Source organism: Patagioenas fasciata, chromosome 3 (genome assembly GCF_037038585.1).
Source record: "Patagioenas fasciata isolate bPatFas1 chromosome 3, bPatFas1.hap1, whole genome shotgun sequence".
NCBI lineage: Eukaryota > Metazoa > Chordata > Aves > Columbiformes > Columbidae > Patagioenas > Patagioenas fasciata.
This window is the reverse complement of record NC_092522.1, coordinates 67,794,220-67,816,408: the sequence shown is the minus strand read 5'-3', so window position 1 is coordinate 67,816,408 and position 22,189 is coordinate 67,794,220. Positions and strand designations below refer to the sequence as shown.

General features: G+C 36.4%; 1 protein-coding gene across 1 annotated transcript in view; it reads left to right on the top strand.

The window, feature by feature from the left end:
- ENPP3 (ectonucleotide pyrophosphatase/phosphodiesterase 3) overlaps positions 1 to 22,189 on the top strand; it is a 43,601-nt gene that overhangs the window by 15,081 nt on the left and 6,331 nt on the right. Inside the window, exons 7-23 of the mRNA XM_065833940.2 lie at positions 245 to 324; positions 893 to 1,012; positions 3,383 to 3,492; positions 4,852 to 4,917; positions 5,830 to 5,902; positions 7,267 to 7,375; positions 7,539 to 7,667; positions 9,038 to 9,069; positions 11,869 to 11,996; positions 13,861 to 13,927; positions 15,626 to 15,713; positions 16,500 to 16,669; positions 16,748 to 16,799; positions 17,548 to 17,702; positions 19,181 to 19,316; positions 20,282 to 20,359; positions 21,783 to 21,915. Coding sequence (XP_065690012.2) covers positions 245 to 324; positions 893 to 1,012; positions 3,383 to 3,492; positions 4,852 to 4,917; positions 5,830 to 5,902; positions 7,267 to 7,375; positions 7,539 to 7,667; positions 9,038 to 9,069; positions 11,869 to 11,996; positions 13,861 to 13,927; positions 15,626 to 15,713; positions 16,500 to 16,669; positions 16,748 to 16,799; positions 17,548 to 17,702; positions 19,181 to 19,316; positions 20,282 to 20,359; positions 21,783 to 21,915 — 1,726 coding nt within the window. The remainder of the gene's footprint in view (positions 1 to 244; positions 325 to 892; positions 1,013 to 3,382; positions 3,493 to 4,851; positions 4,918 to 5,829; positions 5,903 to 7,266; positions 7,376 to 7,538; positions 7,668 to 9,037; positions 9,070 to 11,868; positions 11,997 to 13,860; positions 13,928 to 15,625; positions 15,714 to 16,499; positions 16,670 to 16,747; positions 16,800 to 17,547; positions 17,703 to 19,180; positions 19,317 to 20,281; positions 20,360 to 21,782; positions 21,916 to 22,189) is intronic.

The following is a 22,189-nucleotide window of genomic DNA, read 5'->3' as shown; positions in this document are numbered from 1 at the left end:
AAATGCCCCGAGGTGTGTAGGTTTTAGATAGCTGAATCAAGTGTCCAGAATCTATTGACTGCAATGGGATGGTAGACCCAGCTCACAAGGAGACACCACAATGTATGTCTCTTAATTTGGAGTCACATTTCCCCTCTAATACCAGAGCAACTGACTTTTTATTTTTTGTTGTTTTGATTTGTTTTTTAAGACTGTCAGTTTTCAATTAAAAGAAAAATGATATTCATTCCATGATCTGTTGCAGAAACATGTGGCACACATTCAAAATACATGAGAGCTGTTTATCCTACAAAAACCTTTCCAAACCACTATACTATTGTCACAGTAAGTGAGAATTTGCTATTTTTCCTTTTCATTATCTGTCTGACATAGAAAAGATATTGTGGTGCCAATCTTTTTGTGGGATATGAGAACTGAAGCTACAGGAGTAAAAGAGAGAGATGCTGAGATAAGACCTGTGGGCATGATCTATGTGGCCATAGGTGTATGCTATCTGATTCTGGCCTGTGAATCAGTTCTTCCTGATATTTCTCAGTCTAGTTGGATATGGCTGAGTATGGATGAGGACACAACCCTTTGATGAGGGCGAGTGTCAGGATGGGTTTGGCAGCTGAGATACAGCTGCATGACATATATGACATATTAATCTATCGCACATCAGGTTTTAATTAGGCTGGGGAGGAAACAGGGAAACTCAAGGGAACATGACAGCACACTGAATTCATCGGCAGGAATCTGATGATCTGTGTGGGTTAGGAAAGCGCGTTCTGTTTCTGTGGTAAAGTAGCCATAAAAATAATTGCAACACTGCAACAGTGTGCATTGCATCATAGTTTAGTCTCCATTTGATTTCAAGATTCAGTGTCTTTTGTTGTTTGTTTTCATTTTGCAGGGACTGTATCCGGAATCTCATGGAATTATTGATAACTCCATGTATGATGTAAACTTGAACAAGCATTTCTCACTGTCGGGGACAGAAATATTTGATCCTTCGTGGTGGAAGGGGCAGCCAGTAGGTTTCTTTCTCATCATGGTATTACTTTATGTCTAGAGTGGCTCACAGGCTAAATTATAAAACAAACAAGATAATAAAATGCAAAGCGGTGTCATATATTTGCAGTACATGCTAAATATCCTGTAGGCTTCATGTTACAGACTACCTACAAACCAGTTTGTTTTTTGTGAAACTAGGAGAACTCTTAAAATGGTAATTCTGAGAATTAAAAATTTCACTTAATGTGGCAGTTAGTAAAAAAGACTTAAATATTTTGGCTAGGATTGGAATTGATCTCTTGCCACAGGAAGCCACAGTAAAATTTGGATGTGGTTTTATGGTGGGGTTTTTTTGTTTGGTTGGTTTTTGACAACTAGCTACAAAATAAAATCTAAAAATCTACTTCCAAATTATATCAATTTACAAATACACTTTCAAAGTCCAGGCATGTAAAAGCAAGAAAGAGAATAGCAAAGAGCTTAATTTCCAGCAAAATTAACACTTATATATAACGTATGGCATATTTAATTAAAAAAACCCACCCTGATTGTACTTATGGTTATGATCAATATTATTAATTTACTAGAAATATAAGCTGGAATAACAATACAAAAATATTTTTTGAAAAAACATACGTAGTATTAGTATATCTACTTAATATACATCTATATATTTATTTACATGTTTGTGTATATATGTATTTCCTTGTAGTCATGTTTATAGTATACTCACAAAATCACAGAATGTTAGGGATTGGAAGGGACCTTGAAAGATCATCTAGTCCAATCTCCCCGCCGGAGCAGGAACACCTAGATGAGCTTACACAGGGAAGTGTCCAGGTGGGTTTTGAATGTATCCAGAGAAGGAGACTCCACAACCCCCCTGGGCAGCCTGTTCCAGTGCTCTGTTACCCTCACTGAGAAGAAGTTTCTTCTCATATTTAAGTGGAACCTCCTGTGTTCCAGTTTGTACCCACTGCCCCTTGTCCTACCATTGTTTGTCACCGAGAAGAGCCTGGCTCCATGCTCGTGACACTCACCCTTTACATATTTCTAAACATTAATAAGGTCACCCCTCAGTCTCCTCCAAACTAAAGAGACCCAGCTCCCTCAGCCCTCATAGGGAGATGCTACACTCCCTTAATCATCTTTGTTACTCTGTGCTGGACTCTCTCCAGCAGTTCCCTTTCCTTGAACTGAGGGGCCCAGAACTGGACACAATATTCCAGATATGGTCTCATCAGCGCAGAGTAGAGGGGAAGGAGAACCTCTCTTGACCTACTAACCACCCCCCTTCTAATACACCCCAGGATGCCATTGGCCTTCCTGGCCACAAGGGCACAGTGCTGGCTCATGGTCATCCTGCAGTCCACCAGGACCCCCAGGTCTCTTTCCCCTGCGCTGCTCTCCAGTAGACTCAAGTAGATAGGCTTTGATGCTATTGTTACATGAAGGGTCCCATCAGGTTTGTAACAGAACCACATCTGCAGTCTTTAAGATTAATAGAAACATGCCTTCTTATAGTAAGGTCATATAAGGTGTTTCAAAAAGATGGACCCAATTGAGAGGCATTTCGAACAAATTCAGCTATCATCTCAATGTTGTCTGTACAGCAGGTGAAGGGAACACAGAGCATTTATAAAAAGGTTACTGAAACTTGATAGCTCATTAAACTGTTTGTAAATTTTTGTGTAATTGTGAATATACTGCTTTGAAATTGGATCCCATCTTTTCGGAATTCCCTGTATAACTAGAATCCATAAAATAGAATAGGCTAGATTAGACTAGACTAGAATAGAACAGAGTATTTCAGTTGGAAGGGACCTACAACAATCACCCAGTTCAACTGCCTGACCAATCTAGGGCTGACCAAAAGTTAAAACATGTTATTAATGGCATTGTCCAAATGTCTTTTGAACACTTTGACAGGCTTGGGGCATCGACTGCCTTTCTAGGAAGCCTGTTCCAGGGTTTGACCACCCACTCAGTAGATAAATGCTTCCTAATGTCCAGTCTAAAACTCCCATGGCACAGCTTTGAACCATTCTTCCATATTTATGATTCATTCCACTGGCATTTGACACAGGAAAAAAAGATCACTACCTGTTGCCAATTACGGAAATACCTATATTTTTCTACGCTGCAAATACCGAAGAAATGGCAACATCCTGGCTTCCATGCTACTAATTTTTCTTCAGAATGCCTAGGTAAAAAACAAACTTCAAATCAGGTGTGGTCATTGGGCAGCTGTGTAATGTGTGAAAGAATAAAGAGAAATGTATACTTGCAGCCCATATTCCTAATCCAGTTATGTATTTTTACTTGGTAATCTGAGGTCCTCCAGTGGTATAAATGCCATAAAATCATGTGTTTGTATGTTTACCCATAGGTCTGGCTGACAGCAATGTACCAAAATTTGAAAGCAGGCACCTTATTTTGGCCAGGCTCTGATGCTCCGATTAATGGAACATACCCCACCTTGTACGAAGTATACAATGAGTAAGTTTCTATAGGGCTTGTAATAAATTTCTGTAAATTACTCAGAAAATCCAAATTGCCATATGAAACTTGAAAGAAATTATTTTTAAACGACAAGATTTTTAAACAACAATCTGAGAGACAAGCACCATGTCACATTTTTCTGGTTTTGCTATGCAACTACCAGTAATAGTTGAAATTTTCAAAACCATTTAGGGTATTTACAACGAGAAAGTCAAAGGTACTCTATGTTCTCCTCTTCTAGACAGTTTTGAAAGTTTCAGCCAACTGCCAACCACTGACCTCCCACCAGGAAAGCGTCCTGTAACTGGTTAGTAGCCACTGCTACACTATAACAAAGATTACCATATTTCCACCCATAAAATCTCCACACACTATATAGCCCTTTAAAGGTACTTGTACTTGTAAAATAAGTTTTCAGGTAACTTATAACCTAACATAATGAATACAAACTTGGAAGCCTTGGGAAGAGGCTATAGAAGGCAGAAAGTAAGTCAAGAGAGGATTCTGGATAGGGAAGCTACTGAAGGAAGAGGTGCTCTAGATTAATTCCTCCTTGTCTTGCTTGTATGATAACGTGCATGGTGCTTTTGAATCACAGTTCTGTATGTTTTGTCTGGTTAATTCACACGTTACACAGGTGAAAATACAGCAATTATCTCCATGGGGTGTTTTTTCTTTTTTTCTTTTTTCTTTCATATGGAAGTCATTAATATCAGTAAATTATTCCTAAATTTCTGTAATTTCAGTAAGCCTCCCATGATTCTTTATATTTACAAAGATAATCTAAAGCAAGTATATAACTGTAAGTCTCTACAGATAACAAAGGTTTTGCAGTGATGTGTAGGATTGGTACTCAGAAGACACCTGAGTGCCGTAGATAACTAACATAAAGCGTGTGCATGATGTTGGGGGAAAGCAAAGCTGTTAATGGGTGAATTCCTTCATAGGAGAGAAAGCATGACCTCACAAACATTTTGCTGGGGACATTACTTGCTTTTAAAATGTGAAAGTTTGAGGTTTATTTATGATGGAAAGAATGAAACTTATTCTGACTTGTACTTCAGGTTTATGTTCTGAATGTGAAATCTCTGCTTTGCATGTATTTAATTATAAATATATGAATACTCCACCAACATCTAATGTTTCTGTTTGAAAAATCAGGATCTGTCTAATTTACCGTTAAAATGAGTTACATTCAATCAAAAGTGAGAATAATAAAACTGATAACTAGTACCTTGTTAAGATATCTAAATCTGTGACTTTACTATATGATTAGAGGTTAGACACTTTCTCTGTATCTTAGAATTAGAAGGGCTTATCAGAAAAGCCTTGTTAACATCTTATCTTTTTTTTCAGCTCAATGCCCTATGAACAAAGGATTTCAAAAATATTGAAATGGCTTGATTATACAAAATCTGAGAGGTAACAGTAATATCTAGCTGGTTTGTGAGAATATAGCTTAGAAAGATTTTAATGCTTAGCAATTGAAATTTCTATTGGTGTTTGTGAAACATGGAATCCTTCTCACCATCTCAAATGATAATTTGTTGAACTTAAGCCTATTCTGGAAGTATAGATGATTTTCAGAGTAAGATAATACATACAAAAGATTTAAAAGTACACACATATATAAATGGGATGTACTGTTGTATAACTTTTCTTCTATTGCTGTGTCTTTTTCCATGGTGCATAACTTAGAGGAAACATGGAACGTTCAGTTTCTAGTCTGACTGCATGGAGGAACAATTTTATGTGAAAGTTATTGCACAAGAAAAGTTAAATACTGAAAGTAATTGCAGGCAGTAATACAGAATGAAAAGTAGGTGTCAGTACTGACTGTGGTGCTCAACTTTGCGATGTATAAGCAAACAAAACCTTTTATATGATAATTTGTTAACAAGTTTCTAATATATTTGCAGTTAGGAGATGCTCTCTAGAGCCTCACTGCTTGATCAGGAAGAGAACCTTTAGATGGTAGTTCCACTTATATCTCAAAAAGGAACAGCTTGCTCTGCTGTGTGATATCTTGAAGTTTTTCAGAGGGATTTCTGGATGCCAACTAAAGGCATTGGATACTGTTTCTGAAATTGTAACTTCAAAGAGTCCATGTTGATTAATTACAAACCTCAGAGGAAGCTGAGTGATTACATTTGCTGTATGTACTTTTATTAAGGTTTGAATAAGTTATTTCTAATTCTGTTTTAAGCTTTGTTTGGGTTTGTTTGTTTGTTTGTGAGGGTTTTTTTGTGTGTGTTTTTTTTAATGAAAATGTTCTTTTGAAATGCTTTTTCCAAATTTTCATAATATTCCATTCTTATTTATTTCCAACTTAAGACCTGATTTCTACACTTTATACATTGAAGAACCAGATTCTTCTGGACATTCATTTGGACCAGTTAGTGGTGGTGTAAGTAGTTTTTGTGTTTTTCTTAGAATAAATCACACTAGAAATGGTGCTGTACTAGGAACTTGACCAACTTATAAACTTGGAAAGGACAGTAGCTCAACAATTATTGTGACTGTTTTATGATTTTTTATTAAGAACTCTGGCATGTGGCTGAGCCCACTGTTATGATTCCCACACTGTGTGTGAATTGAAAGAGCTGTAAACCAAGAAGTCTGGCAGAAAATAATTTCAGCTCATGCTATTAGAAATAATTTTAATGGATGTATTTAGACAAAACTTTAATTTTATTGCCAAGTGATATTTGGAAGAATATGGCCTGGAAAATTCTCAGAACTCTCTTTTATTTATTCTTAACACTGTAATTTAATGGTTGTTAATTTGTAACCCAAAATTTTGCATGCAGGCAAAAATTTCAGTCTTTAAGGAGCTTAGGACTTAACACTTATCCTAGAATGGTCTTGTTTAATATATTTGAAAATGGTCTTCAGCAAAAGACCTTGCTGTAATGGACAGGGACAGAAAAACTCTATATAGGATAGTTTTAGGCTGCCTAACTAGAAACTCCATTTCTCTTTGTGCATAAAGGGCTTGAGACCCCATTACCATATGTGTAATTGTGCATGTGTAATTGTATTTGTGTACATTGCTTGTGCACACAAGACATTTAAGAGAGTGCGGCAGAGTTAGGGGAACAAGAAGGGTGCAAGTGCTCAAATGTGGAGCTGTCACAGTCAGATGTCGTCCGTACTGTAGGACTTGCAGGAAGACTATAAGTCGGCAACTCCAAGTGGGGAAGAACCATCCTCTGGGAATGGCTGCAGGGTGGATTGTGTTGTATTTCTGCCATATTACTTCAGTGGTGGTCGATGGTTTTCTGTAGGAAGCTTAAAGTGACTGTACAGATGAGAGGACATGGTGCCTTCTTGGATGCTACGCTGGTCCCATAGATAATACATGTGCAAATATTTTTGAAATGCTGCTTATTGTTGATACAATGACATGTTCATACTACAACAAAAATTGTATTTAATGTTATAAATCTGATATTTTATATACATTTTAGAGTAAGAAACAGATTTGATCTGAATGTGTTGATTTATTTCTTTCAATAAACATATTTTAAAGTTCAGTTTTTCTGAGGTAGTAGAAAAAAAGTGAGTCTTTTTTAAAGTCACATATTCTGCAGTACAGTAGCAGAATTCTGCACATCTATACTCTAGTAGTGATGGAAAAAGGAAAGAAGCTGCCATATTAAGAACCTGAAAACTGACAGAAAAGTTAACTTTCCAGACTTTGATGATTACATGTAAGTGAGAACTTGAAATCAGAAAGAAAAATTCTAATGAAGCTGGTTTATCTCACAGGTAATCAAAGCCTTACAGCTTGCAGATCAAGCACTGGGGATGCTAATGGAAGGACTTAAACAAAGAAACCTGCACAAATGTGTAAACCTCATTGTTTTAGCTGATCATGGTAATGTATATAGTTCTTTTTCAATGTAAATTTTACTGAGTCATTATTTTTTTCCTCCAAGTAATATGTGTGCTTAATAGTTTCAATCTATTCTAAAGTTTACTTTATATTCTTTGCTATACATTGTACATAAAAAAATAACTTTTTCTATATTGTTTTTTAGGGATGGACATGACCTACTGCAAACAATTAGAATATATGACTAATTACTTCGAACAGATTGATTTCTATATGTATGCTGGGCCTGCAGCTCGCATTCGAGCAAGGAATGTTCCAGATAACTATTTTACCTGTAAGTGTGGACTAATCCTGGGATTTCACAGTCAATATAGCAGGAAATAAATAAATAAATAGGAAAAATGGGTAATCAGCAGAGTGAATGGCCTTCTGTTTCACTTAACCTGGCTTAAACATCCACGGAAGTTTGTTGTGTTTTGGTTTTGTTTTTTGCAAGAGCGATGCCTTTAGATGAAATTGAAGCTTGTTGCAGACTCTAATTTGCATTTTCTTGGCATGTGGAAAGATCAAGTAAAGATAGTTTTATTGTTCTGAAGTGGAACTGCAGGTGTTTCGTAAGTACATTGCTCTTCACCGAGTTCTTGTGCAACATTGGCAGAGTCAGCCTTTTTGGGGCAGTGACTATTTCTAACTGTGTCTACAAAGTTATGGAATCTGAATCTTATTACACTGGGATCTAAGCCTCAGTTGAGCCCTTTAGCTAATATCACAAAAGAACACAAAATTGAAACCATGTGAGCTGACTCTGACTTGGAATAGATACTGTGGTACCAGAGTGAAAACCAACAAACAAACAAAGAAAAAACCTAAAGCTTTCCATATTGAGGAAACTAATGGAGAGAGGTAAAACCATGGAAGAGCTCCATTTAGCGAGTTTATAGAATTAATAAAGTATTCCAAAAGGCATAATTCTTGCAGATCTCATATAAGAGCTGGGATCTCATTGTATTTTTTGTTTATCCTTTTTGTTTGTACAATATAGAGCAGATTTATATTTGTAGAGTTGCAGATTTTTATTTGTAGGCACAAGATAAAGCAGACTTTCCTTGGTTTAAGTAGAACACTGTCTAAGTCGGATAGGAGCAGAATAATAGGCAGAGGAGAGGATAATGATGTCTTGTACATGTCTTAATCTCAATATAGTTGTTGTCTCATTTCCCCTAATGGTCTTACTTTTTCTGAAGGAACTTTCCTTCTGTAAAGTGCTCAGATTTATTTTTAGAAAGCTAATGTCAAAAAGTTAACTTCACTCTTTGAGGAAAGTGGAACTACCGAGACAGACTGGATTTTTCTCTGTGACTGCTGCAGGAAGTGGAATACTTCCATGTGCTCCAGGTCCATTTCAATGTAAAAAACCTCAAACAGAGGTTAGGTGGGAGAAGAAAAGTTGGTTCTGATGAGATGTCAGCTTTAGGTGTAAGCAGTCATCCCTACAGCAGTTTTCTACAGTCTGTCTTGATGTACCCAAACTACCTTTGGAAACATAAAATTCCTACCCATGGAAGGTTACGGTTACCAAAATCTTCCCAGGCTATTGAAGGAATTCAATTTTATAGACAAAAAACATGTTGACATTTTTTTCATGAGGCTTTGGACCTTCAACAGTTTGAATATATGTTAATTCATATTTTCTTTTTTTAACAGTTGACTCAGAAGGAATTGTTAAAAACCTCACAGTGAGTAAATATTTTCATAGCTTTTCCTCATAGTTCCTCTTACATAAGAATCTGATCAAAAAGCACAGCTCGTGAAAGACTGAGACTACAGTGCCAGTTTAAATAGCGCACTGACTCTGGTGTACCATGGGAGCCAGTTCTGCAATTTGTTGAAAGGTGATGCATAAAGGTTTGCCATGAGTGATCTCTGTTCAGAGCAAAAGTTTTCTGAACTTCACTTTGAATGAGAAGAAGTGGCTGACTTCATGTGGAGAAAACAGGGTATACTTTCACTATATAATGTAATACAGCACAGAGATGCTTTAGATAGTAGGCACCTGTTAGGTCTGGACCACAAATACTGCACCCAGGCTAGGTTAACACAACTTTTCCATGCAACAGATAATGGTGTTGTAGAGCATATTGGCACAGTGTGCTGCAGAGGCTGGAAATATAAATGGAAAGGGAGCATTTTAGACAAACTAATGGAGGACAGATCTGTAAGGGCTATTAAACATGATTCACAAGCAAGCTCTGACTTAAGAAATCCCTGAGGCCTAGAGTAAACTGAGCAGGTACAAGAAAGAAGGTTCATTCAATACTTGACTTGTTTTTCCACACTTTCTCTAAGTATCTGATTCTGGACATTTTTGAGATCTGATTGGAAACAGAGTACTAGGCAAGATGAGTCTTTGACATGAGGCAGTATGGCTCTTTTAGGATCTTTTATGATGTATTACTTAAGTGCTTGCAGTGCTGTTAGATATGCTGCACTACCTCTGGGCCCCATCCTGATAGTTCTGCTGGGGTGTCTGGCATACTGGGTGGATGTAGCACTTCAGGGCAGGTCCAAGCTTGTCTGTGTCTCCCACGTAGACCATTAATCCTTGTGGGTACACTCCTGACAATGAAGTTCTAAAGTGGGTGCAAACAAAGGAGTGCAGAACAGAATGCAAAGCTAGGAAGACCAAGCTTTTTTTTTTTTTTTTTTTCCTTTTTGTAGTTTGAGATATGCTTTAATACATGTGGGATGAATGTAGTGGACAAGCTAAAATGCTTGTAGGAGAGTTGTCTTGTATTTCTATACATTTATAATTTACAGTGAGTTAAACATTTAAACTGCTTGCTTTTTATGTATTGTCATAATTTTCCATTCTTTCCTTCACTGCCAGTTTGTTTTCTATTCTGTGATGAATCCTAGGCCAAGCAATAGACAGGTATTTTGATACTTTTAGAATAAATGCTCTCAGTTTAGCAATACGCTGGGCTGTCTCAGCTAGGTATATTTCTCATAAATCACCACTAGAGGTCTTCCTTTAACCTGTTGAACAACTCAGTTGCGCAGTATGACATGTCGCTTTTGCCTGCCACTGAAGTCTAAAGGGCAGTGAACATTCCTGATTTTTCTTGATTCTGAATACCTAAGAACATGTCCTTGATTCCCCAGCATCCAAAGTAGGTGTGGTTAAGAGTAGCAGAAGGAGTTTTTTCAGTGCTACATCCCCTACTCCATCGTATGATGTGGAACCTGTCATATCAAAGAGCATTAGCATGAGAGGAATGGCACAATTCGCAAGTTCTCAACCCCAGCTGCAACTGCTAATAGTTACAGACCTTACAGTAATAGCGTGATGTTAGGACACTTCCTCTTTCCTTTTCTATTAATGTATACTTAGAGCTTCTGCATTTTGTCCCTTACAAGTTCTTAGAACTAGGGGTTTGGGCAAAGAAGAGAGTTCTGTGTTGTATATTAATTGCTATTTAATATACACAGAGTCATATGTTGATTTCCTGTATTTTCCCCTTCAATCAGACTACCCTTTGCAGAATGACCTCCTCCTTGGCTCGCAAACCCATCGAATCCTTCTTTTTCACATTCATGGATTCCACTATGCTTCTTTGATGAATATCCAGGCACTCTCATTTCACATGGTCATGTCATCCTGTGCAGAGTATATGACTCTAGTACTTGGAGGTGAAGATGTCAGAGCAGACTCCAAGCGTGCTATAGTTTGTACAGCCTGTGTGGTAAAAGAGATTCACTTCTCTGGCTTACCCAGCTTCTGAGCAGCTCTTCCCTCAGCAGTTTAGAAGTTCTATGTTGTCCCAATGCTGGAGCAACACTTCTGAAACATTGCCATGCTTGCAGCCAGCTGGAATGGCTCCTGATGGCCACAGGTAGTTAAAACTTTGCCATATGTCCTGTGGTTGTCATTAGGCTCTCAATGCCAAACTCACTCATGGCATGTCTGCCTACACATTTATATTAACACATTAAATGTGGATGTAAAAGCTAAAGGCTTTAGCTAACAGCTGAGCATTGAACATTTACATGGCATGAGAGTACATGTTTGGTCTTGCAACTGGAAGCCTAGACTGTGCCACGTTATTTCTGCTTGGTTTTCTTTGTTATTTATTGAATGGCGAAATAATAGAAGATGGCAGAAATAAACTGCCAGGGAACCTTCTCTTGTATACTATAATCTTACATACTAGATGCCAGTTACATTAGTATGGACATATAGACTAAACATGACTGCTAAATGTCTTTGATCCTTAGGAGTACTTTTACCACAGTATTTGTGAGCTTGCTATATACATTATAATAGTGTATTTTCAAACAATTCAAAAAAAAGCTGCTTTTCCTTTCATTGCTTCTTGGGCCAAAAATTAGATCTGCAGGTTATCTGAGAAGCTATCTGTGAATAACGTGATCTGTGCTTACATTCCTTTCACTAAGATGTTTGTGATAATTTTGAATGATGGATTTATTTTTGGCACTGAGCAAAACTCATGACTGGGCTGTTTCCTCTTGCACAGTGCAAAAGATCTCCTCAGCACTTCAAGCCTTATCTGACGCCTGACTTGCCAAAACGATTCCACTATGCTAACAACATTCGTATTGATAAAGTTCATCTTTTGGTGGATCAACAGTGGCTGGCTGTGAGGTAATGTAATTTTTGTGCCTGTTATCTTTGTGAGTGTTATCTTATGTTTTTCACCCCATTCTCATCCTTTTAATTTCCTTCACAGCTGCCTCATTTCCCATTTTGCTTTAGACTTGTTCCATTTCTGTTTGCTACATTTAAAGTCTCACTATATGTAAAAAGGGAAAATGGCTTACACATAAAGCCTAGAATGTATTATTAGTATGATTCAAATCTTAACAGTCTAATAAAAGAATCATCATTACTCCAGATCAAATTTTTACAGAAAAAAAAAAAAAAGGAAGAAAAATGAAAATAAAGAAGTGAATACTACTACATAGAAAAAGTTTCTAAAATAATGCAGTTAAAATTGTTATACAAAGCCTTCTTAGTATCCAGCCCCTTTACTGGTGTTACGGTCACCTCTCTACCACCCTTCTGCCTCCTAAGGTCCGTGGCTTCATTCTGGTGCATGTGTGGATATGGCTGGTAATCAGTATCGTGTGTCCTTCATCAGGAGGAATGTGATGTCTATGTTTCTTCTTCCTCACTCTGTGATCTGAATGAAGTCCCTCCTATATGTATGCTAATACTACAGCTAGCTCATTTTTCACTGGCCTGCAAGTTAACATGACATCTCAGATCACTAGATATGGTGCATTCTACGTATGTTAGATATTTGTTCTTTTTTTCTCTTTCTTACCTCTAAGTCTGGCTTCGCTCAGTTGCAGATCTGCGTTTCTTTAATTGTCAATCGGTGAGTTGTTTCTAGCCTTGGGGTCTCCATTCTACACAGAATAACTGGTTGTTGCTGCTGTTTATATAAAAACTACGTCTTTGCCATGCAGAGATATGCTGATAAGATAACAAATTAGGCATAACCACCCTGTCATTACAGAAAATTGCTGTAAGAGCTGAACAATAAAAATATAGCTCTGAGCAAGTCAAGAGCAGTTCACACAAGCCTTAGTCCTGAGGCTTTGAAAACGCAATACAAAACCTGTGGTGTTAATAGCAATACTGTATTTACTGAGCTACAGTGTTGCAGTAGAAGCATGAACCATCATGGAATTTCAAGACCCTTTAAACAGTAGAAAATGCCTCATCAGTATATAATTTCATTACTTGTTTTGATGCAACCAAATAATTGTCCTGGACATATAAAAAGAAATGTGCACTGAAAAGTCTCATATTCATCCTCTTTTAAACTGTGCTTAAACATTATTGCACCTCTGAAAACAGGATACATGTGCTTGACAGCTGTGCATTGAATCAGTATGGGATGACTGTCTCTTTATCTTTCCATGTTTCTCAGCAACGGGTAAATTAAAACAAGTGTTAGTCATTGTAACTCAGACTATTCTGACAAGTTATTAATTCTGTAAACCCTCCACGCATCCACATCTCTTCTTCGTCCTTTAGAATCCATGGTGAAAATAGAAGACAAAATCCCTTGCAATCTTATTTATATTGTTCCACAGAGGCTAACAACAGTGTTCTCCCATTATAAATTCTATATTAAAGTGCAGATACCACAGAATATAACTGACAAATTCTTCCTAAGTAAATTGGACTTGTTCTGAAACTAGTATCTAGGTGAATGCCTCAGTTAAAAAATACCCATTTTTTCAATTCATTTTGAAAACATCAATTCACTATACACTCACTAGAGACCTAGGATACTTTATTTTTGTCTATAGCAGTCTCTGTTACAGGAGAAAGAGATCTTCATGAAAGTGAACACTGGATCAGCAAAAAGTACTACAATATTATCCCGGAGTCAGTTCTTAAGACATGATCCAGAGTCCAGTGATTCAGGATGACTGTTATTAACTGGTTCTATTTGTGGCATTTTTATTTACACTATCTGATGTTTTTTCCTTAGGGATGAAACTTACACAAATTGTGATAGGGGTAACCATGGCTATAACAACGAATTTAAAAGTATGGAGGTAAGACAATTTCTGTTCAAGTCTTGCACCTTATATAGAAAACCATTATGTGCTAGGTGAACCACCAGAATGTAGAATATATTATGTTTTTGCAGTGTGTTTTTTCTTCCACATTACCCAGACATGTAAACAGTGAACATATACTGGGTCCATATATTTGTACTGCCTTTCACTGATCTTTACAAGGCCTGCTTCCTTGGGATCCTGTAGCAGAATTTGTCTGGGCTCGCCTTAACTCCATAGAGCCAGATAGACTACAGTAAAACAAGGATTCTGTGTTAAGCTATGGGACATTGAATTCTTTCATTCTTTCATTCCTTTGCTGAAGTGATGACTGAAAAATCTCCATAGGCTCTGGGAGTTCAGTTGATCATCTGAAAGCCTGTGTGCCCAAATACACTCAATCTCTTTGTCTGCTTATCTTACAGGACTTAATCATATCATCAGAGCAAAAAAGTAATTTGTGTAACCTGTATGTTAGTATAGCTTGTATTGCAGTTTTGTCTCATTTTTACTTCCAGTTATAGTGAAAACATTTTGAGGTCTTGAGCTTTTAGTTTTTCATGAACTTTCTGTGAAGTGAATCTAAGGTTGGCCATGCCACTACTAGTCCCATGTTTTATACCTAAGAATCAGATTCTTCCAGATCTTTATAACTATATTAAAACCATATGTCGATATACCCATCAGAATGGTGCTGAATGTTTGTATGGAAAGAAAAAGTAAATTCTGGTTAACGTGGAAACCTTAATCATAGATCACCTTACGCTGATGTCACAATGACTAATGAAATTTTTTGGCTTTATAAAGGAGCAAAATGTCTTAATGTTGTCTTTTAAAAGCAAATTTAAAAAATCCTTTTCTACTATAGGAACATAAGAATATTATTTCAGAATAAAATCATTGTCCTGTTTAGTCATGTTTCCTGTATCTTACGGCAGGCAGCTCAGGAGGCTTATGAAGTAGTGTGACAGAAACTAAGGTGAGACCGTAAGGAGTATCAGTGTTCTGCTACAACACTTGCAGCCCCCAGCAAGGGCTGCCCAGCACTACATTGTACCATCGGTGGCACTGATGTAGGACTCTGCTGAGCTTGGAATGGGTCTCCCCAGTTCCCTGTTCCTTGGCCATGGCTATAGGTTCTGAAGTGACCCAAACACTTTTGAGAAAGAGAGAAAGAAGGAAAATGAAAAGGAAAATGAAAACGAAAAGGAGAGGAGAGAAAAGAAGATAAAAGAAAAGAAAAGAAGAGAAAAGAAGAGAGAAAAGAAAAAGAGGAAAAAGAAAACCCCAACCCCCCAGTTCTTATATTTCTAGCTCAGTATTAGCCTTTAGATAGGATCTGTGAGTGTCATAACTGCATTTGTTGAAATGTCATTGTTACTGACTGTTGCAATGAAAACATAAAAAGGTGTGAATTGTAAGTATACATAGAAATATTAAAGAAAACTCCGTCTCTCCCAGTTAATGATATAGTTTAAAGTATTCTGAAAAATGAATTTATGTTTTGCATTTTTCTTCAACTTATACGCAATGGGAAAAATTTGCCTTCTTTACCAGAACAATCCTATATTTTAATTTTTGTGACTCTGAAAAGACTACATTTTATTCCAGTGTCCCTGTTCCCATAAAATGCAACAGTATTGGTTTTTAATTTGGATTCCTTTAGATATCAACTTTTGTTTTATTACAATCTAGGCTATATTCTTAGCATACGGCCCAAGCTTTAAAGAGCAAACAGAAGTGGATGCTTTTGAAAACATCGAGGTTTATAACCTTATGTGTGGTGAGTAGAACCAGTCCAGTACTTTATATGATAAAACAAGGGCGTTTTCAAATACCAGTGTTTCAACACCTGAAAGAAGACTAATTAAAAATCCAGTTAACTCATTCAGAAGCTAGGTTTTTCACACAAAACACTAAAGCCATGCTCTTTTGCCTTCTACACAGTGCCAAAAATTAACTGCCCGATGTTTTTCTGCTTTGAAGGTTGTTTCTGATTGCAGAAGGAGTCTGCAAGAATCAGAGATAAGCCCTCCTGCCACATGGGCTTGCTGTTGAAATGGTGCCTGCGGAATAATTTTGGAATAACAATCTTGTAGAGAGTTACTGCTCTTGCTTATAACTTGAGATGGACCAAAGTGGTGCCAGCAGTGAGCAGTTAGGAAGTATGTGCCTTGGAAAATATGGATTAAGGCATCACACAAACCTGCAGTAGGCTAGTATGCTTCATGATGTGATCTGTTTGCAATCAGATTTGTAGTCTGCATTAAATTATCTAATTTTATGAATGTTGTGGCCGTGTATAAAACTGTGTCAACAGTACTCAAATACATAATTATCAATTCTTTATGCAGTGGAAGATAGAAACGAACCTTCCCATCTAGAAAATTGCAAGTTAATGGTAGTAGTTGGTTACCATAATAGTTTAGATAACTGAATAAGCTATTCCTTCTGTATTTAGAATGAATGTGTAGGAAATGCATAGAATTGGAAGTACAGCTTTTGAAAATGCTATTTTAGTCTTAAAATAGCTTTAAAGTATATTTACAAATTCCAAATGTTTCAACAGATTTGCTTCGTATTACACCGGCACCAAACAACGGAACACATGGAAGCCTGAATCACCTCTTAAAAACACCTTTTTACAATCCTTCACATGCAAATGAAGACTCATCTCCTTCTTCATGTCCAGTTTTTTATCTGACTCCCACAGATGATCTGGGATGCACGTGTGTGAATGTAAGTAGGGGCTTCTCTTTTTTTTTTTTTTTTCCTAAACTACGGGTTTATTCTGAATGATTGTCTTATATTTTACAGATATCGGATGTTTCAGTACTAAATGAGAGGTTAAATCTCACTACAGAAGGAAGTAAGTAGCAATAAATGAAAAGAATGGCAATATTTTTAAATTTATGCCTAGTTTAGATTTTGTATTTTTTGTTTCAGTGAGAGTTTTTGCAATATTATTTAGAATTTAAAGTGAAGTAGGAAAGCCAGGTAGGAAGCATAACTTTTTCTTTGCATTACTTTAAAAATGCTATTTGATCCTGTTATAGCAACAATTATGCATAGGAACAAGATCTGAATCCCATTAAAATCTTGGGAAAAAACATAAAGGTTTCAGTGATCTTTGGAGAAAGCCTGAGAAGTTCCAGGCTATTTGCCGTCACTGTTGTTCCCACCTTGTAACCATAATTTTGCCTTTCTCTGGTCATAAAATCCCATAGATATTTCTGTGTGTTTTTTCATGGTGTTTCTGGAAATTTTAGGAAACATTGTAATGCTTCCTATCCTAGTCAAAAAAGATGTAAATTGCACTCCACTGGCAATATAGGTTCACAAGAGTTATATTGGTATGAAATTGTGAAGAAACAAGAATTTGCAAGTCTGATATATTACACTGACTTCTGTATGTTAAACATAACATGAAAACTATTTTCTACTTTTTGTATTCCACTCAGAAGCTAAGAGCTTAAAGAAACACATGCCCATGGTTACTGTTGGTTTTATTTGTATTTATTAATGTTTTAATTTACATTTTTCTCTGCTGTCTTAAACCATTGTGCCATTCAAGATGTTATAGAATAATGAATCAATAATTATTGTTTAAATTCTAGTAAATAGAGCAAACTCAAATCATTTGCCATATGGGAGACCAAGAGTTCTTCAAAAGCAAAATGTCTACTGCATCCTTTCACATCATCAGTATGTGAGTGGATACAGCTATGACATCTGGATGCCACTGTGGACTGCATACACGGTGAATAAGCCTGTAAGTTGTCAAATATCTGTACTATTCTTAAATGTGTGATCTAACAGTGTGAAAATGTGGTTCATTCATCAGAAACCCTGGTTAAGGACTGGTGGATATCACGTGACTAAGACGCTTATGTCTGAAAAACTGTCTTTGATATCTTTTAAGTTTCAACTATCTTAAAATAGTGTTTAAAAAAGTGGGAGTGGCCATCTGTTAGGACACAAAAGATACAGAAGAGTAGAACTGCTGGTTAAGCTGGTTCCATTAAGCCTGTTCTATAGAAGGAACAGGCCGTTGAGACAATGCTCCAACTTGCCTGTCAATTCCCGAGGAAAAGCAGGGTGTGATTTCCCAAACCAGAAGCTTATCAGCTTTCCTGTGAATATCATTATCTTTTTCCTATTAATGAACCTTTGTACAGCTCTGTAAGACAGTTGCACTAATACATATTTCTGTATGTTCTGTTTATTTGCTCTCTGTTACATTATTTCAGAAGATTCTAATTATAGCTGAATGAACCTCTGAGAGTTCAAGGGTACGTGGCTCTGGAATAAATTGTTTGAGTTTTCAGGGTCAGTAAACTGGTGGACATCCATGTGCTTAATTCCCCCTATAATTTGACTCTTTGTCTAAGTTGCCCTGTAGAAATAACTTTTCCACCTATTTTTCTGTCTGAAGAGAACTGTTATTGATGTTTACATGATTTCTTATTTTATCAGCACAAACATGGGGAAATTATTTTAATAAAATATATGCTGCCAGAATGTTACTATTTCAGAAAGTTTTACTACACACTTTCTACTGATTTTTCACAATCTGGGTGAAGAATGATAAATGCAGCTCTAAGAAGGCTTAAAGTCTAGTTATGGCAAATGTCAGTTTCAACAAAGATTATTTTTACTTCATCATATTTGAACAACTGCTCTTATAGCTTAGTATGAAAGTACTTTGCCCTAATGAAAACCAGTTCATTGTGGGATGATTTTTTTCTGATTTGCTTTAAAAAGATTTAAAAGTCCCACCAGAGCAGCTGAAATTAGTGAAGCTAGCCAGTAAAATTTAGTGAAGTTACTATGAATTCATGTAGCTTTAACTTTTAGTAGCACAGACTCTTATTGTGGACATCCTCAGATGCTAAGATGAGGTGATAGTGTCATCTTTATATACTAACTCATTTCCAGGAGGATGTGACATCAGGTTTGTGTTTCCAGAAATATAAGTGATGAATGAGCCAAACTTGTCACCCATTTTTGCATAAGGTATAACCTTGTTTTGATACTACAGTTATACATGCTGCATAAGGATTTCCCTGAATCACCTAAAAACAGAAGTAGAGGAAAAACACTAGGCAGAAAACATCTCTGTCCATTACTTGCATTGACCTGATTCACTATGAAAATAGGAGAAGATTCAGTGAAGTCCATTCTAGAAAGTTAAAATCATACAAAGCCACAGCTGTGGGTGTAATACTTTTTTTTCCCTTCTTTTCACAGGAAAACACATCTGCTCTTCCTCCCACTGTTTCAGACTGTCTGCGGGCTGATGTTAGAATCCCTGTTGCTCGGAGCCAAAACTGTTCCAATTACCCAGAAGGGCTGAACTTCACCCGCAGTTTCCTCTATCCTCCCAGTGAGCACGGTGCTTTTTATAGCTAGAACTTAGAAAGTCTTAATCAGCTGGATGTGGGTTTATGTTTAAACATATACCCAAACACCAAAACAAACTTATTCGGATCAGCATGTTGGGCAGAAAGAGATTTCCAGTGTTTGCAGACTGACCAAAAGCAGGACAACTGCTACTTATATCTAAATATTTTCAGTTTAGAAGACTTAAGTTTTTCTTTAAAAAATGGAACATCTTGAATGTGATGAAAACTGGTTGGAAAGATGTAAAGGGTTGGAGTAAAGGACTGGACTGTCCCTCTTCCTCTGTATGCATATTCATTTCCTGTTGTCAAATTTGAAAATTACTTTATTGAATAGATTGTACAAGCAAATCTAGAGATACGTTTGTAGTAGTATCATACACTTATGCTCAAATATCAATTTAATTTACAAACAGTTAGGAAACAGTCCTGGCACAGGGATTTTTTCAGCATACCTCAAAGGTGACACACAACTTGATGTATTTCAGAAGGTACTTTCTGTTTGGGGGACTCCATAGGGAGAATAAATCAAAAGAAAACACATCTCATGAAAGCTGAATAGCCTGGAAACATTAGGTGATTAACAGTGTGATGTTATGATCTAATAGTTCCTTTATAGCCTGCTGCATCAGCAAATACAGTAAAATTCCTATCTAAAATGTTACATGTGAAAAAATATTGTTTATCCTTCATTAGTATTTGCCATAATTATGAAGGAAGCTTTCCATCCAGCATAATATACTGCAGACGTAAATGTCTTTGTATAATATGTGACTTCATATGTTGCATTTTCTCTTCTGCAGGATAGCAGGAAATTTAAATGTTAAATGTAAATTGATTTCACATAAAATATAATTAAATTACGTGTACCTGCTATTAATAGTGATATATGATTCAAATTTGTCTTTGTATAGTATTTCATTAATGTATACACTGTTATTTTATATAGACTTCAGTTCATCTCCCATTGAACAGTATGATGCCTTACTCACCAGCAATATTGTTCCCATGTATAGAGCTTTCAGAGGTATGTTGAAAAGTTTTGGTAAATTTTCTGTAATTATGATTCTGAATTTGATATAGCTATGATAAGGACTGAAAAACATTGATGTAATGCCTGCAGTATATCCAGATCTTGTGCAAATACACCTAAAACTTTTGAAAAGTAGATGTGTGAAATTGTAAAATGCACTTATGTAAGTTAAGGGATTTTTCTGTGTACAGTCCTGTCTGACCTCTGCTTAGGTGTATCTGTTCACTTCTGAATTTTCTTTTCCTCTCCTATGTGCTCTCGTAACATGGAAAGCTAGCTATGAAAACACGCCCCTGGGAAATGCTCAAAGCAAATGAAAATGGCACTTTTTCTTTCCTTTTGCAAGGTCTCAAGAGAAGACAGGATGAAGTTTGGAAGCAATGCCCTGATATAGTTCCTGTTTCATAAAGCAGAAACTCAAACCAGACAATATTAACCTTGGAATATTTATCTCAGGCAGATGTTTCTATTATACAGGTGCAGTAAGCTACACGAACTCTTTCCATCCAGCCCAACTCACTTTCGTTTGTAATCATTGATGAGACATTTTCCAGAGCTGTGTATCATCCTGTCTTACTCTTAGGCCTAGGCTCATTTTCCTGGAAAAAGGATAGAAAGAGGAATTCTGGAAGGAAAAACCTCAAGGAAAAGCAATGATGTAACTACCTTTTTATTGCATTCAGACCTCTTTTATTAATTCACTCACTCATGTCATATAAGAAACAAAGATCCAGAAAACCTAAGTGGCTTTAATCTTCCAAGTAGATCAGAGACATTAAGAAAAATCAAATTTTCCAAGAAAAACTCTGCAAAAGATTCAAACTTACGAGAAGTTACTCTAGACCATAAGCAAGAAGTAAATCAGTAGGGGATGCCCTCAACCTCCAAAACCCATCTGCTTTTTTTGCCATGACATCTCTAAATGTTTGAATAGTCACACTAGCTTATATCCTACAAACTGATTTTCTCAAATAACATTTGTGAAGAAAGCTAAATTGCCTAGTGATATTTGACATAAGTTCAAATCAACTCTCAGGTGGCAAATATTCCTCTTACAAAGCCACTATCTCAGTTTCTACTAATTGGCACAATTGTGGGTACTAGCAGATAGGTCAAAAATGAATGACCTCTCAGCTCTAGAATTGTAGCTTTAGCTTCAGATCGAATGCACTGTCTCCAGTAGTGCAATGGACCTTGCAGAGCTATAATAACATTTACCCTGCTTCTTTCAATGGTGAGTGAGAGTGTATCTCTTCTGATGAAATCCAAATTTTGTGTAACGAAGAGTTAATTTTACAGGTAGTTGAGTTAAGAACTTTCTATTATTTATCTATAGTGGAAAAGGAAATACGTTCCTTTAGTAGCAAAATAATTTCAAATTTATGTTAAATATACTTATGTTTTCTTTTAATGACAGACATATGGGACTATTTCCATAATGTGCTTCTTCAGGAATATGCTAGAGAAAGGAATGGAGTAAATGTTGTCAGTGGACCAGTATTTGATTACAATTATGATGGCCATTTTGATACTCTTGATGAAATTAAGCAGTAAGTACATGAGAAAGCTAGAAGTCAAACTCCATATTATTTCCCAGTGTATTTCCACACAAATAAATGTTTTATCAAAAAGAACAAGAAACAAATGTGACAGAGAAAGGAGTATTTCCTTTATAATTTTCCTTTGTAGTACATTCACTGTTACTCATACAACAGCAAATGCTCTTGCAAACAGATACGGTATTGTTGAAGTTCTAGTAAAGATAAAAATGCTTTGCAGTTGCATGTCTATCTATATACACATGCACAGATACAGACCAGTAAC